Source organism: Colletes gigas, unplaced genomic scaffold, assembly GCF_013123115.1.
Source record: "Colletes gigas isolate AHSC1104 unplaced genomic scaffold, ASM1312311v1 Colletes_gigas_Sc00003, whole genome shotgun sequence".
In the NCBI taxonomy this organism is placed as follows: Eukaryota; Metazoa; Arthropoda; class Insecta; order Hymenoptera; family Colletidae; genus Colletes; species Colletes gigas.
The window spans coordinates 6,338,043-6,355,546 of record NW_025106632.1 but is presented as its reverse complement, the minus strand read 5'-3'; the positions used below and the strand labels follow the sequence as shown (position 1 = coordinate 6,355,546).

At 36.2% G+C, this 17,504-nt stretch overlaps 1 protein-coding gene across 1 annotated transcript; it reads left to right on the top strand.

Annotated features, from left to right (window-relative positions):
- Positions 1-217: 217 nt before the first annotated feature.
- LOC122404618 (aminopeptidase N) lies at positions 218-16,209 on the top strand. The gene is made up of 15 exons (XM_043408745.1): positions 218-433; positions 694-790; positions 3,407-3,663; positions 3,896-4,102; positions 5,618-5,773; positions 6,565-6,891; positions 7,314-7,464; positions 7,534-7,660; positions 8,840-8,930; positions 9,686-9,869; positions 12,050-12,257; positions 12,426-12,703; positions 13,644-13,843; positions 14,515-14,691; positions 15,268-16,209. Exons 2-15 carry the CDS (start codon positions 701-703, stop codon positions 15,692-15,694), a joined length of 2,880 nt encoding a protein of 959 aa, XP_043264680.1. The 5' UTR covers positions 218-433; positions 694-700; the 3' UTR covers positions 15,695-16,209.
- The last annotated feature ends 1,295 nt before the right edge of the window (positions 16,210-17,504 follow it).

Here is a 17,504-nt window from a genome sequence, read left to right as displayed (position 1 = left end):
TCGTTACTGGCGGATGCCGTCGCGATTATGTCCTTTTGTGACGTCTGTCCGACGGAATTGGATAATGGTCCGTGCACAGATTACGCCGGCTAAGTGGATCTAAACCTCCCCCGTCACGTGGTCGTTCACGTTTCCTGTGCCCCCTGTCACACTTTTCGCATCTTTTTCCCTTCTTTCTGTGATCGTTAGCCTGATTCAGACGGTAAGAGGAGGAAGCCGGAGGACAGTTGACCAGCGACAGCGTGCGTACGCGGTCCTTTCGCCTTCCAAGGAGGAAATATTTCGTATTTGGTGCACGGTATCAAGGTCAAGCAACGCTGATAACACGGTTCTAAGTAGCCCCAGGCGATGATAATTCGGAATACTTAGAATCCCTACGACCAGATCGTTTCCTACCGTACGCAAGTACGGACGTATTCAGGTTCGCGAAAAAGTACGTAGCCCCGGTAACTACTCGATATTACGATCGAACAATAGTTGTGCGGTTGATTTGTTTACTGTCGAATTAACGCCAGTGATTTTTGGCCAAACTTTCCTCCGTTTCCATACGCAAACGAAAATATACTAAATTCTAGACGACACAGTTTCGAATTTTTATAATAGCTTCTGAATCGAGACACTCGATACGAATTTTAATTGCATCGACTTGTTTGCAACGATCCTAACGAATAATCGATTCGACTTGCTCTGCAGGAATACAATGAAGTGGGTAACAGCAATTGCTGGGCTTTTCCTTATTCTGGTCCTGCCACAGAACGCCTTTCTGCCCTGTGTCGAAGGCTTCCCTCGCGTAAGTCACTACCTCCTATACTGATCTTAACGCATTTTCACCTGAATCACCTAAATGTTTCCCTCATTAAATGGACAAAAAAATTTTTCATTGAATATTACCAAAAAAAGAAGATTCACTTTTCGAAGTAAAAGACATTTTTAGAACACAGATTTACTATTTGAGGTTTAACCAGAGAAAGGATTTTATCTTATTTCATCTTCATGAAATTTTTTTTTAATAAAACATCTCTTTATTTACGTTCTTATTAAGCATGAAAAACAAATTCAACGATCTTCTAAACCATAGAATGGTGCAACTTTATCTTGAAAAACTGTTTATGCAACGATTAATAAAGGAGATATTAACGTATTTAATTGGACCACCCTTGTATCCAGTGAACAGTGTTATACTGTTTCAATCGTGAAAAAAATTATATAGGGTGTTCAACCAACCCTGGGAAAAATTTTAATGGGGGATACTAGAGGCCAAAATAAGACGAAAATCAAGAATACCAATTTGTTAATGGAGGCTTCGTGAAAAAGTTATTAACGTTTAAAGTTTCGCTTTTATTGGATTTTTTTTCTCGAAAATGCGCAGAATTTCGGGGTTGTGTCTATTCACCAAAAATGATTGTAATTGACTCCCGCAACCGACAATAATTTTTCCAAAACGATTTGAAATTTTTTTTTTCGCCGAAAAATTTGACCACAATCCTGAATTTTTTTCTCGAAAGTGGGTAGGATTTCGGGGGTATGTGTAATGACCAAAAATGATTGTAATTGACCTCTGTAACTAAATATAATTTTTCCAGAACGATTTGAAATTTTTTTTTTCATCGAAAAATTTCACACCTTCTCGAATTTTTTTCTCGAATGTGAGTAGGATTTCGGGGGTACGTGTAATGACTAAAAATGATTGTAATTGACCCCTGTAACTAAATATAATTTTTTTAGTATGATTTTAAATATTTCAATTTCGTCCAAACATTTCACACCTTGTCGAATTTTTTTCTAGAAAGTTAGTAGGATTTTGGGGGTATGTATAATGACCAAAAGTGATTGTAATTGACCCCTGTAACTAAATATAATTTTTCCAAAACGATTTGAAATTTTTTTTTTCCGCCGAAAAATTTGACACATTCTCGAATTTTTTTCTCGAAAGTGGGTAGGATTTCGGGGGTATGTGTAACAACCAAACGTGATTGTAATTGACCCCTGTAATCGAAAATAATTTTTCCAGAACGATTTGGAAATTTTTTTTTCCGTTCAAAAATTTCACACATTCTGGAATTTTTTTCTGAATAGTGAGTAGGATTTCGAGGGTATGTCTAATGACCAAAAATGATTGTAATTGACCCCTGTAACTAAATATAATTTTTTTAGTATGATTTGAAATTTTTTTTTGCGTCGAAAAATGTCAGTACCTTCTGGAATTTTTTTCTAGAAAGTGGGTAGGATTTCAGGGGTATTTGTAATGACCAAAAATGATTGTAATTGACCCCTGAAGCCAAATATAATTTTTTTAGCATGATTTTAAATATTTTAATTTCGTCTAAAAATTTCAGTATCTTCTCGAATTTTTTTCTCAAAAGTGGATAGGATTTTGAGAGTATGTGTAATGACGAAAAATGATTGTAATTGACCCCTGTAATCAAATATAATTTTTTTAGCATGATTTTAAATATTTTAATTTCGTCTAAAAATTTCACACCTTCTTCAATTTTTTTCTAGAAATTGAGTAGGATTTTGGGGGTATGTCTATTCACCAAAAGTGATTGTAATTGACCCCCGCAACCGAAAATAATTATTCCAGAAGGATTTGATATTTTTTAATTTAATTGTTAATAACTTTTTAACGAGGCCTCAGTCAAGAAACTGATATTCTTTATTTTTGTCTTATTTTGGCCTCTAGAATCTCCCATTATAATTCTTTCCATTTTTACGTGTTTAATTGGAGCAACTTTGTATCCAGTGAACGAAATTTCTATAAAAATCCTAGTATTTTGAAAAAATGTGGCAAAAATTTCGATAATAGTATTAAAAGAACGATAAGAAATAATTAAGCCATAATTGAATGCAAAAACCCAATATACAGAATTTTAAAAAGCTACTTTACTTCTATTATAAACAAAATATTTTAACGCACAAACAAAATATATCTAAAATCCGCCTTTTAAACTTGTTTCTGAAAATATTCTGTTTTTTTTATAATATAACTTAACTTTTACAACATTGACAAACATCGTAGGTAATTGTAAATGCTCAATTTACTTTTCTCGAAACAATTCTACCCTTTTTGAGCCACCTTCCCCATTTTTCTCCATATTAGAACTTTTTTTATTAAAAGAGACAACAAAATCTGTATAAATAACTTCGAACGCATTAAGTAAATTTAAAAAAAACGAATTCTTCATAAACACCAATAAACAGCGTCAAAATACCTTCATTATTCCCAGTAAAATAATTGTAACATTTGTTGAAGCAATGCACAGAAGAAGAAGACTCTGACACAAGGATAGTTCATCAGAATTGGAGAAGGGAACGAAGTTAATTCGCATATCGTTCACGTTCATTGATTCAACCCTCGAAAGGGGAAAATAATTTCGCGAATGTGCGCGTCGTGTTTGTTTTGCAGACGCAATGGAAACGAAGTATAGACCTGAATGACCTATACCCGTTCAAAGTGCGTCAATTCAAATTGCCGAAGAAGGTTGTTCCAACCAACTATGACCTGGAGCTTCAACCTTTCGTTGGCGAGGACAAGTACATTGGCCGTGTCAAGGTGAACATCACATGGACCCACACCACCAACCAAATTACCCTGAACGCCCATCCGGATCTTCAGATCACAAAGTACAATGTCAAAATCATGGAAATGTCGCTGGAAGAAAAGTAAGTCCAAGAGATCCCAAAAACTGAATCGAATTTTCCATAACAAATCTCTTTCATAGAAACCTAATGCATCAACTATAATCGAAATAAACGATGAAGATACAAATTTCACGAGATAAATGTGCATCGAGACTGGAGACTTTTTTAATTAATTTGAAACAGTTTAATAACAGTTTAATATTGAATTTTTCTGCTGAATGATCGTGATGTTTCTGTTATTGTTGCCAAAAAGGAAGATGGGCTTGCCTCTGATGGACGTGTACGTCGCGTGGGTGGAGCCTCCCACGCAGAAGAAACCTCTGTACGTGATCCACCTCGAGCAAATGCTGAAGGAGGGCACTGTCTGCGAAGTGGACCTTAATTTCACCGGTAATCTAACCACCGAGGAGACCAACGGTTTCTTCAAACGCGAATACACCAACTATGATGGCGAGAAACAGTAAATACAATCAGATTACGATAAGATTGTATATTTACTTATTTGATCCATGTCATCCCGTAAGTTCGTACCGTTCATCCTCGGGGATAGAATTTTTGTTGGTTCACAGGGTATCTCTGATACTTTTAACCCGCTGGAGCACACATCTGCAGACCACTGAGGTCTTGGGGACTTTGGCTTTCTCCAAATGTTTATAAAAAAGGCAACATTCTCGCTCATTCTTGCATGGTGCACCTGGACAGTGGACAGCAGGGTGGGTGGGAATGATGCAAAAGGCAGGAAACACCCTGCCTGGTAGGTGACGATTTTGAGGGTTGGCTTGACCAATTAGCGCTGCTAACTTAGGGATTAGCGCTGTTAAATTAGGGATTAGCGCTGTGAGTTTTCGTCACCTTGGTAGGGGAGGTCGAGCTTAGGTTAACCACTTGCCTTAGGATTTAATTTCCTTGCCCCAATAGCGATTGACGCGGAGGAGCATATATCTGCAGACCACTGAGATCTTGGGGGCTTTGACTTTCTCCAAATGTTCATAAAAAAGGCAACATTCTCGCTCATTCTTGCATGGTGCACCTGGACACTAAGCAGCAAGGTGAGCGAGAATGTTGCAAAAGGCAGGAAACACCCTACCTAGTAGGTGACGACTTAGAGGATTGGCTTGACCAATTAGCGCTGCTAAATTAGGGATTAGTGGTATGAGTTTTCGTCACCTTGGTAGGGGAGGCTGAGCTTAGGTTACCCCCTTGCCTTAGGATTTAATTTCCTTGCCCCAATGGCGATTGACCTGGGAGCACATATCTGCAGACCACTGAGGTCTTTGGGGGCTTTGGTTTTCCCCAAATGTTTATAAAAAAGGCGACATTCTCGCTCACTGTTGCATGGTATACCTGGACAGTGGACAGCAGGGTGGGTGGGAATGTTGCAAAAGGCAGGAAACACCCTAGCAAGGTGACGACTTTGAGAGTTGGCTTGACCAATTAGCGCTGCTAAATTAGGGATTAGCGCTGTGAGTTTTCGTCACCTTGGTAGGGGAAGTTGAGCTTAGGTTAACCCCTTGCCTTACGATTAGGCAAGGTGACGACTTTGAGGATTGGTCAAGCCAACGTCACCTTGGTTGGGGAAGCTGAGCTTAGATTAACCCCTTGCCTTACGATTTAATTGCCAACTGTGGATGCCAAAAGCGACAATCAAGGTTTGGCCTGATAGACTCATCATGTCTCTGAGACGTCTTATTCTTGTTTGGCCCAGTAGACTTATTGCGTCTCTGAGACGTCATTGTAAGCTAAGGGGGTTAAAATAACAAATTTCTATTGAATTCAGACCAACTAATGAAGCTACTAATCACGTTTCTGAGACGTCATTGCAAGCTAAGAGGGTTCAAATAACAGATTTTCTACTAAATTTTGGGGTGGATATGTTAATTGCAACGACATCCCACATTAGACCCACAATAAGATTATGAAAAACAGTAGATCATTGTGTCACTGAAAATTCTACATATTTTTGTTTCTTCTTCAGCTCCGTGGTGGCTTTGAATCTCAGGTTGGATCATGCTCAAAGAGTGTTTCCATGCATGGACGAACCTTCTTACAAGGCTACCTTCAAACTCAGCGTTTTGCGACCAAAGAACATGACGGCCCTCTCGAATACACCTATTGAAAACAGCACTGAAGCGTAAGTGTACTAGACCTAGTTAAGGAGGTCTATAACAGCCAAAAAATTTGATTTTTTTTCCATTTTGTTAAAGGATACAGTCTTGGGAATATATGTAAAAAAGCACACATGTCCTACATGTCACAGATGTCCTAAAATTGAGGAAGATATACTATTTAAACGGTCTGATCCCTCTGTTCAAATGCGTTTTTCTCAAAACTATCTTCTCTGAATTGGCTTCCATGATATCTCAAGATCTACTTGACCAATTTCATTCAAATTTGATGTGTACCTTCAGTATATGTATCTCTATAGCTTGTATTATAATGAAGTAAAAATCACTATTCTTTCCAATTTGTATTAACCTGCTAAGTAGCAATAGTGTAGTAATTACAGTTACCTAAGCAAAAAATAAAATTTGAATTAGTCAAACATTTGCTAGATTTCTTTTGTATCATGTGATAGCTCAAAGTGTCTAGTTTGCACTAGCATAACCATGGGACTGTAAATTGACGTTGTGAGAAAATTAAACCCTTAAAATCAAAGAGTCTTCCAGCTATAATTTTGTACGAAAGAGGTAAAAGAAAGTTGTTAGATTAATGGAGAATCTGATTAGTTTTTATTTAACACAGTCTTTGAACTTCTAGAATTGAAGAGAAAGTATTAGTTTACAGAAAAGAAGGGGCATTTTGAAGAAGAACGTTATATTCTAACAGCATTAGATTTCATAAAATAAAAACGAAATCCCAAAATGGAAATCTTGTTTCTGCTTTTTTACAAAATAACATTCTCTTTTTGTAAATATTGCACAGAGCTGGGGAGCCAGACCTAATCTGGGATCATTTCGAAAAGACACCGAAGATGTCAACCTACCAGGTGGCGCTGTTTGTGTCGAACTTCGAGAGCATTTCTCCCACAATGGAGATAAACGAAATGGACGGGAGGAAGCTCGAGGTCAAGGTTTGGGGCCAGAAAGGGAACTTGGAGTCCTTGAAGGATGTGCCTAACAAGGTTGTCAAGATTATGAATTATTTGCAAGACTACTTCAACAGCTCCATCATTTTACCGAAACTCGACTTGGTGGCTGTTCCATCCTACTGCTCTGCCACTTCTGATAGTTGGGGACTTATGCTCTTTGAGTATGTACATTCTCACACTTTTCTGTACACTGTTTCTGAGTAGTTATTTTGAATATAAGAGTATCAAAAGACACCTTAGCATTTGAATACAAATAATTGCTAAAGAAAAAGATATTTTCTTCTCAAAGTTTCTTATTGCTAAAAATACTTCTTTTTATTCTAGAACAAACATTACTAGATTGTTTGGAGCAATACCTTCTCTGTATATTGCACTTTGTAACGAATATATTTAACTTGTATTTATGTAATATTTCCAATCATTTTAACCTTGAAAATCTCAGTAACTCGATTACAACAATTGTATAATAAAAAATAAGGAATTCTAAGAAATCGTGAAAAAAATGTTTAAATTTAGAATGCTTACTCTATTGAACGCGAACTTAATGTTACAACAAAATGGCGGAGTTCGACTCTGATTGCAGGGAAAGTGAGCTGAGCAGACCTTCTCTGTGGAACACAGCCTACGAATTGATTTATCAGTGGATCGGTCAATACATCACGCCATTCAGCTGGAGCGATGCTCCAATGAACAAGGCGCTCAACTCATTCTTAGCTTCGATGACCACGGTGGATGTACGTGTCGTGACTTATGCCAAAAATGATTTTGAAAAAATCTCTAGAATATCGATGAACTTGTTTCAGATCAATCCGGACGAAATGGAGGGAAAGTGGCCAATGACGATGTTGTATTCTCTTTATTACGAGTTTGGGAAGACCATCCCCTTCTCGAGAGTAGCGGGAATCAGGCTCGAAGCCACATCTGCAAAAAGTAAGTTACGATTAAATTAATAGTAATGGTCGAGTTCATGGATTAATGAGAGATTATAGAAGACAAAACGAGACGAAAATGAAGGATACTAACTTGTTGATTGAGGCTTTGTTAAAAAGTTATAGAAACATTTTCGGTCACACGGTATATTTTCGGTACAGAATTTTTTTCTCGAAAGTGGGTAGGATTTCGGGGGTATGTGTAATGACCAAAAATGATTGTAATTGACTCCTGAAACTGAAAATAATTTTTTTAGAATGTTTCGAAATTTTTTTTTTCGTCGAAAAATTTCACACCTTCTCGATTTTTTTTCTAGAAAGTGGGTAGGATTTCGAGGGTATGTCTATTGACCAAAAATGATTGTAATTGACCCCCGCAACGGAAAATAATTTTTCCAAAACGATTTGAAATTTTTTTTCCCGTCGAAAAATTTCACACCTTTTCGAATTTTTTTCGAGAAAGTGAATAGGAATTCGGGGGTATATGTAATGACGAAAAATGATTATAATTGACCCCTGTAACTAAATATAATTTTTCCAGAACGATTAAAAATTTTTTAATTTTGTCGAAAAATGTCACACCTTCTCGAATTTTTTTCTCGAAAATGAGTAGAATTTCGAGGGTATGTCTATTCACCAAAAATGATTGTAATTGACCCCTGTAACTAAATATAATTTTTCCAGAATGATTTGAAATTTTTTAATTTAATTGTTAATAACTTTTTAACGAAGCTTCAATCAAGAAATTGATATTCTTGATTTTCGTCTTATTTTGCCCTTATTTTAAAATTTTTTCCCAAGAATGGCCGAACACCCTGTATACATATAATCTAGTTAAAAGAAAAGTTGATTTTTAACCTTTAATTGGTATGTTGAGATATTTTGACATTTCAGAGATTACATTCATTTATTCATAAATAATATTGCGAGGAAATTAATGTTTTGTGTGATCATGCTCACAAAATAAAAACAAATGATTGTCAATTAAGACAAATACTGTCTATGATAGCATGACCTTTGAATGACCTTGACTAGCAATACTTTAGTGTTCTCATTTTAACGATGGCAATTTTACCTTGTATATCATGCATATTCTCAGCAGTTTAAATTAATTTAAAAATCACTGTAACTAGAAAAAATACTGCACGTGTCTGATTATATCATATTTGTCTCGTTGCAGCGGAATTGATATTCCGGATGTTCAATTACACCCTCGGCAAGGACCTGTTCCAACAAAGCGTCAGAAATTTCATTCAACAGGAATCGGAAGAGTAGTAATTGCATTCGTTAGTTAGCCGGGAAGCAAACGTAAAATAAAATCTCCATAACTGAAAATAACCTCCAAATTTGAAAACTGTCCAAAACAATGAGAAAGAAATCACGAAAGCTTCAACATTTTCTATATTTAATAGAAATCGTTCACAATACAGACATTTACATATTATTTTATCTTTCAACTTTCGTGTATTTTAAAATTGTATACAAAATTTCTGTGAAAGAGTGGAAGGTGGGGGGTAATAGAAATTCATAAGCAGAGTTGGCTAAATTATTTAATAATAAAAAAAAATAATCCTGAAATCAAAATTTCAATTAGTTTTTAGCTATCCAATTAAAATTTCGATTTCAAAATTATTTTTTTCTATTCGTGAACAACGAATACAAATTTTAACAAATACACTCTTTGTACAGTTTCGTGATTCATGGACAAAGTATTTTACAAATACATTCCAAACATTTCTCACATTTTTTACTATTCTTAGTATCATTGTATGATACTGGAAACAGATTTTAAAAGACTGATTCCTTCAGGAAATTCGATGTTCAACGTTTCCTGCAGATGACACTTAGTCATCAGCATTTTTAGACTCCAAGTTTCGAATGAATTTACACATATTACATCGAAAGAATTTCGTCGAAATCAGTCTTTTTTCTTTAAGGTCCTTGAAAAATATTGCTTCCCGGCTATTCACGTATTGGTGATCGATCCCGATCCGATCTTGTGTACCTGTTGAATGCATCGTTTCAGAAAAGTGAGGACATTCTACACCGACGACATCTACAGCCGACTGAACGACGTCGCGAACGAAACGGACAATCTTCCGGCTGGCTTGACGATCAACAGCATCGCGGGGCCGTGGATCCATCGAGATAGAGTGCCATTGGTCACGGCCATTCGCGATTATGAAACTAAGACGATTACACTTAGCCAGGTACGAGGCACCAGCGCTCGTAACGTTATCGAACAAAAGCGCTATTTCCTTCAGAGACGCGAAAACCGGAACAATAATCCAGCGATTTTCACACGGATTGTGTTTCCAAACGCGCCGTACAATGCAATGCACAGTCTCGTGTTCTGTGGATCAACGGTTTACGAACGTTTACCACGGAAATTTCTTCAAAATTAACTTATTGTTTGCATCAACACTAGAACTACCAAAACAGTCAAAGTAACCTATTCGTAATTTCTAACAAGACTTGTAAAAAATTTATTCGACTGAATTTTTGAAAGTTTCGATGGCAGGAGTCGAGGTCGAGTGGGATATAATGACACAAAACGTTAAATGGCACATTAATTTTATAACTGTTTGTACATGGAGGAATTCAGCGTAGTGTTCCGCTCCCCCTGTGACAAGAAACGTACTGAAAGTAGTGGGGGGAGACCGGACACGGCTGCCAACTGCTACACACGCGTCTCACGGCGGTAACAAGTTTGCTGTAATTTTCTATAAGAGAATGAATATACATTTATTTCCATTGCATCGTATATTTTTTCGTGTATCTATCGTTTTAATTTCTTTGGTGCAAATAAATTCAGTATAATTGTTGGTAGTTCTAGTGTTAACCAGACCAGGGCAAAAAAAAAAAAAAATGGAGGAACAACTGAGGATCTAATTACTGCTGTTAGATTATTTTTAATTATTAGTCGCAATTTATGACTAATACAATAATTGATTATCAGATTATTTATTGAATAGAATGTAACCGTTAATTGAGGTTAAAAATTAATAGGAATTACAGATTACAAATAAACTTAACATCTTTCTGAGTTGTTCGAAAATAAAATTTGCTCGACTCTGGCGTCGACTGATTTAATTTTTTAGTTTATTTCCGTTGTGTCACTCATAATAAGAATTCGTGTAAATTGCACACGCTTATTGTCGTCCAAAGACAGAAAAAGATCTTTTTCAATGAAACTCAAGTATGCGAGCGTGAATTAAACCGGACGGATGCGCAATTTATCGTACGAGCGTGATAATACAATGAAAAGGCTCCTTGAAAGGAGAAAAAATGCTGACCTAACTTTAGAAAAGCCATTAAAGTCATTTTTAATGCGGCACGCCGTGATTGAAATAAAAAATTCGCGATAACCTTGATTGCGAATTGTATTTGCATATTAAATCTTTCACGATTACTTTAACGAGAGCCACGATCCCTGAAATTCTATAACAATTTTAATAACAATCTATTAGACATTCTCTATGATCATCCATCGTGAAATATTTCTTATCAATTTTATAATTAGTCATATAACATGTTGTACGTACGGTGATTAGTTTCTTTTTTTAATAGAACCGTATGTTTGTATTGCATAACTAACAAGCTGAAGTTTAACACTATATTTTACTTTTTAAATTGAATTTAATAAAATATCATTTTCTTGGTAATTTGCTTAACTATTTAGATATTTTAGTATCTTGGGTTTTTCCTGTAAAAAAAAATATGTGTATTATCTTTTGAGAGTTAATAATATTTTACTGTAATCGTGACAGTAAATATTTGTTATAAAAATATACAGGGTGTTCGGTCAACCCTGGGAAAAATTTTAATGGGAGATTCTAGAGACCAAAATAAAACGAAAATGAAGAATACCAATTTCTTCACTGTGGCTTCGTTAAAAACTTATTAACGTTTAAAGATGCGCCAGTAGAACGGGAAGTTGCGTGCGCGCGACACTGGAACTTTAAACGTTAATAACTTTTTAACGGAGCTTCGATCAACAAATTGGTATTCTTGATTTTCGTCTTATTTTGGACTCTAGAATCTCCCGTCAAAATTTTTCCCAGAAATAACTGAACACTCTATATTGTTTATATAAGTGTTTTTAATTGTTGCTAACGGAATTAACAATCAAATTGATCATCTAGAGAAAATTTAGGTACAATGAAGATACCAAATTGAAACCATGTTTGAGAGTGTATTGTACCCCCCCTGGCCCCTCTTTATCACAGCCCTGAATATATTACACAATTTCTAATTAGATGTGTAATTGCCCGCCAATTACCGCCGTGAGAAATAAATTTTTTCCTCGGCAAGGTCTCGCTAATAGAAGACTATAAAATAATTCATGCAACCATTGTGTTATTTACATTGTTAATGAACACATTTGCAGAAAGTCTACCTCAGGAAAGCGCCGCCAGCCTCCACTGCTAAAGTTTCCTATCGGTGGGACATACCAATTGTGATGATGTCGCAGGACAAATTGGAATTCCACAAGCCGTGCCCCTTATGGTTGACGAAAGAAAACGAACCTAAAAATTTCACTGTTCCAGACATCACGGACGAAAATAATTTTATTATCGTAAATCCTGAAGAAATAGGTATGACATGAGGACACACTCGAGAAAACTTAAAGTGAAACTTTTCCTTCGAAGAAGTTATCAAATATGTATATCTTTCTAACCTGCAAATAAAAAATAGAAACGTTGGAGAATCAACTACAAATCAAATTTCTGAATATTGTTATTCAGTGTTTAATGATTCGACAGGAATATTCCCGGTGAATTACGACTCCTGCAATTGGAAGATGCTGTCGCAATTTCTGCAAGGCCCCAATCGCGAAAATATTCCCGTTCTGACCAGAGCAAAGCTGCTTCACGACTCATGGAATTTAGCATACGCCGGGGAACTATGCTTCGGGATCGCATTGAACATGACACTCTTCATGAAACAGGAAAGGAGCCACGTGGTTTGGGAGCCCATGTTCATGATGATCGATCATATTGGAAGACGCATCGAAGGATCCGAAGTCTACCCTAAATTTGAGGTATAGTTAACCTCTAACACTTCGACTGCCACGCCGCCATCACATGTTTTGCTCAGAACGCCACGGACGTGCACCGCCAGATGCAAAATTTTACAGAAATTAACCTTTATTTTCGATGTTTACAATTAAATTCAAAAATGTCAAATGGTTCTGGAAAAATTATATTCGGTTGCGGGGGTCAATTACAATCATTTTTGGTCATTACACATAACCCCGAATTCCTACGCACTTTCGAGAAAAAAATTCGAATAGGTGGACAAACCTTTCGACAAAATTAAAAAATTGCAAATCAATTTGGAAAAATTATATTCGGTTGCGGGGGTCAATTCCAATCATTTTTGGCCATTACACATACCCCGAATTCCTACACACTTTCTAGAAAAAAATTCGAGAAGGTACTGAAATTTTTAGACGAAATTGAAATATTTAAAATCATGCTAAAAAAATTATATTTAGTTACAGGGGTCAATTACAATCATTTTTGGTCATTACACATACCCCCGAAATCCTACGCACTTTCGAGAAAAAAATTCGTGTAGGTGGACAAATCTTTCGACAAAATTAAAAAATTGCAAATCATTTTGGAAAAATTATTTTCGGTTGCGGGGGTCAATTACAATCATTTTTGGTGAATAGACATACCCCCGAATTCTTGCGCATTTTCGAAAAAAAAATTCAGAACGGACGGAATTTTCAACGTTAATAATTTTTTAACGATGCCTCCATCAACAAATTGGTATTCTTGATTTTCGTCTTATTTTGGTCTCTAGAATCTCCCATTAAAATTTTTCCCAAGTGTAGCCGAACACCCTATACAAGAAATGTATAACAAGAAATTTTGATTCCTGGAACTTTAATTTCAATTTTCCTCGATTATGATGAACAATTAATAAGAACCCTGCTATTTACGTAAAGTAATTAGTGTAATTAACTGCTTCAGGCTTACATTCGTAATTTACTGGAGCCTCTATGCGCGGAACTTGAAGAGTCCATACAACCCAAGGAGCCATCTTGGAAAACTCACATGCGCGGACTGGCCAAAAATTTCCTCTGTCGTGCTGGTTACGAACCATGCGTTAACGAAGCAAGAAACCGTTACAAGAAATGGCTAACCTACGAGTATCCGGATAAAGGAAATCCGTTCGTATTGTTCTTACCAATTTGTTACATTTATTTTAAAACAGTGAACTTTGCAAATTGAACAAATCAATATCTACTTTGATTTCTCATGTTTTCTTCTTTATAGATATATTAATAATCTTAAATTCTTTTTACAATACGTCTATCAAAATTTGTAATAAAAACCAAAGAAAATATACCGGGTATTTCGAGACAATGGGACAACTTGGAACATACAAACTACTCTTTTTAATATTTCGTTTGAACAAGTATAATAACAAGAATAGCGATACTGTACATCATAATAGCAACCTAATTTACAATATTATATTTAATATAAACGGAGCAATAACATAGAAAAATATATTTTACCATTATTTATAAATTGAAAGTCCTATGGCATTTTTTTAGAAAATCCAACACTCTAAATAACAGTATTATGAAAAAATACATGTAAAAAAATGATACGTAGACTCTAGCCCGATTTTGCCATAAAAATTGCTACAATATTAAAATATGATATAGCTTAAATGATAATGTCGATTCCTAAATTAGTTTCAAGATAAACGTCTATACTTTTAACGTGGAAATCATCGTTTTACTGGTATTTAAATTCGTTAACTATTTTAAGAGCGTAAACCAAAGTCTAATTCTAACAATAACAGAGTAAAACAAAGATTTTAACGTTGCAGAGTGGCGAATGAAGTCCTTTGCCCTGTCTTCAAATGGGGCACCGACACAGAATGGGAGTTTGGACTTCAGCGTGTGATAAACTTCCCCCAGAACAGCCCGGAAAGAAAACAAAATGAGCGCACCTATCTCTTGAAATCCCTAGCCGGTTGTCCCCAGGATCCAAATAAAATCGAAAGGTAATTCATTTATTCAATTTTTCCGTGGGACTGCAATCTGCGAACAGTTGCGTGGCCGTGATAGGTCGCAACAGATCGGTACCAGTGGTTCTCACTCACCACGAGAGCCGTACAGTTTTATGAATGAGAACCACTAGGACCAACCTGACTCCTTTAACTTTTAAACGAAGCCTCCGTCAAGAAATTGTTATTCTTGATTTTCGTCTTATTTTGGCCTCTAGAATCTCCCATTAAATTTTTGATACATAGATCTATACAGGGTGTTCACCCCTGGGAAAAATTTTAATGGGGGATTCTAGAGGCCAAAATAAGGCGAAAATAAAGAATACCAATTTGTTCATCGAAGCTTCGTTAAAAAGTTATCAACGTTTAAAGGTCGGCCTGTAGAACGGCAATTTGCCTGCGCGCCATAATGGAACTTTAAACGTTAATAACTTTTCAACGAAGCCTCGATCAACAAATCGGTATTCTTGATTTTTGTCTTATTTTGGTCTCTAGAATCTCCCATTAAAATTTTTCCCAAGGTTGATCGAACATCATGTATAATTGTTAATTTTTTTTTTTATAACATTGCAGATTGTTGAATGTGACAATACTGGATCAGAACGAGAACTTCACGGACTCCGACATCCATTTGATCTTCACTATGCTGACTGGAGGAACGGCGGGTTACACGACTCTCTTTAATTTCTTGAACGACCACTGGGACACCGTGAAACAGAGATTCGAGACAAAGAGAGCACTATGGGACGGGATAATAAATTCGGCGACGTCCTCGTTCAACACGCAGGAAGGTTTGGACATGGTTTCTGAATTGTACACAAATCGCCGGGGTGAATTCGACACGGCCGATCGTATCATCCAAGAGGCATTGAAAATCATTAAACAGGAGACAGAATGGAGTGAAAAGAATCTTCAGGTGATCGATAATTGGCTCACTGAAAATTTACCGAAGGAAGAACTAGACGCTATTCAAACTTGGAAAGCCACGACGTCTATGTGAACGACAGTCGACGTAGAACGTCCACCGTGGAATGAGAAACGTTTTAAATTGTAATTGGGGAATGACTAAAAGTATGAACAACGTAGGTACACGACACAGTTTATAAATTTCCGAGGCGCTTTTTAAATTCTACACAGATTTTTCGATGCTTCTGTTTTCGATACGTGGATAATTTTCTGGTCGATGTCAAAATCAGATTTAATATTAGGGATACAAATAGATCTATCGGAGAAAGGTGCTCGGGATAATCGAAACTACGGCAGACATGTAAAAAAGTTTGATTATAATTAAGGTTTAAAATTATATGGATTTATAGTTTATATTTTGTTTATTTATCATAGGCACAGAGCTCTTGCAAATGTGTAACTACTATGAAATGTTTATATAATATTTAAGTCTATAGAAAAGGTAATACAATTGCGTGAATTGCGAATGATAAAAGTCTGATGAGTTTTTCTAATGTTACATGTTCTATTTCAATTTTTATTTGTTGTTTGTATTAGTTTAATTGTCGTCTAACTGATTAGAACGATCAGAATATAATAAATATAAGATCACAAATCGATGAGTGATTTCATTTTTTACCTGTAGAGACACTAAATATAGGGATTGAAATTCACTTCTATATCTGTTGGTAATGTTGCGAGTGACACGGAAATGGTAATGGGGTTTCGAGACCCCATAAAAGTGGACCGAAAAAATGCATTGGATGAAAGGTCTACTCGTATACCTCGTCTGTGGTATTATTTCGGCCAATTTTCCCCCCCATTACCATTTTCGTGTCACTCGCAACATTACCAACAGGTTATACAAATGAACACAAGAGGAAGTGAGACAGAAAATGAAATTACAGAAACATTCCTAACCACACATAATATTTTCGATACAGAATTTTTTCCTCGAAAGTGCGTAGGATTGTTAGGAGTATGTCTATTCACCAAAAATGATTGTAATTGACCAAAGCAATCAAAAATAATTCTTTTAGAACGATTGGAAATTCTTCAATTTCGTCGAAATATTTGTTCACCTTCTTTTCGACGATTGTTATCGTGACCCGCGACATCTATCACGCTATATTACACGCTGATAGAGATATGCACGTTCGTTCGAGGGGGCGCCACCTTCTGATAGGTTGGACTCGGCCTTGCAGAGGTCCACATACCGCGAGAAATTAGAAAGATTGCCCCTGAGTAATGTTAACGATGCGAAAGAATTCTGTCTTTTTTATTAATCATTGGTTAATCATTAAACTCTTGGTGTCTCCATTGCGCGTCTGGTAATACTGAATAACCCCAGATTGAAAAGTAACTAGATAAATGTAACATACAGCCGACTCCTGTAGAGTCTGATTTTACACGTAATAGAAAGAGCACGTAAGATATGTGCATCTTTGTCTATCCAATGTAAAATCAGACTCTCGTATCTTTGTTGCCTCTCGTTCAGCATGGTTCGTGCTAGAGTCGACCGTGATAACGATATTTAACTGTACATAACACATTAACTTCCACGATAGAGAAATTTATGAATCTCAACTTTAATACCAATTAAATGTCTCATCTTTCGGGCAAACATCTCGATTAATGTTGGAGCTAGTGATTTTTTCCTTGAACCGGCAAGAATCGCCATATTCCGTCGCATATACAATATTGGAGAATTTGGAGACCACACTACCATAACGAGATGACTTTTTGATTAGATACCGCCAAACTAAACAGCACAAGGGCAAGGGGTGTAGATCGTTCGCGTCTCCTAATTTCCCCTAGAAAACCCCACTCTTACCTCTTTAGCAGTCCACGCTACATAGTAGTAG

Excerpts from the sequence above, each read along its gene's own strand:
- LOC122404618 (XM_043408745.1), top strand. The coding sequence starts at position 701 with ATGAAGTGGGTAACAGCAATTGCTGGGCTTTTCCTTATTCTGGTCCTG. Across the intron at positions 9,870-12,049 it reads AGACGATTACACTTAGCCAG|AAAGTCTACCTCAGGAAAGC; the intron begins GTACGAGGCACC and ends ACACATTTGCAG. Across the intron at positions 14,692-15,267 it reads GATCCAAATAAAATCGAAAG|ATTGTTGAATGTGACAATAC; the intron begins GTAATTCATTTA and ends ATAACATTGCAG.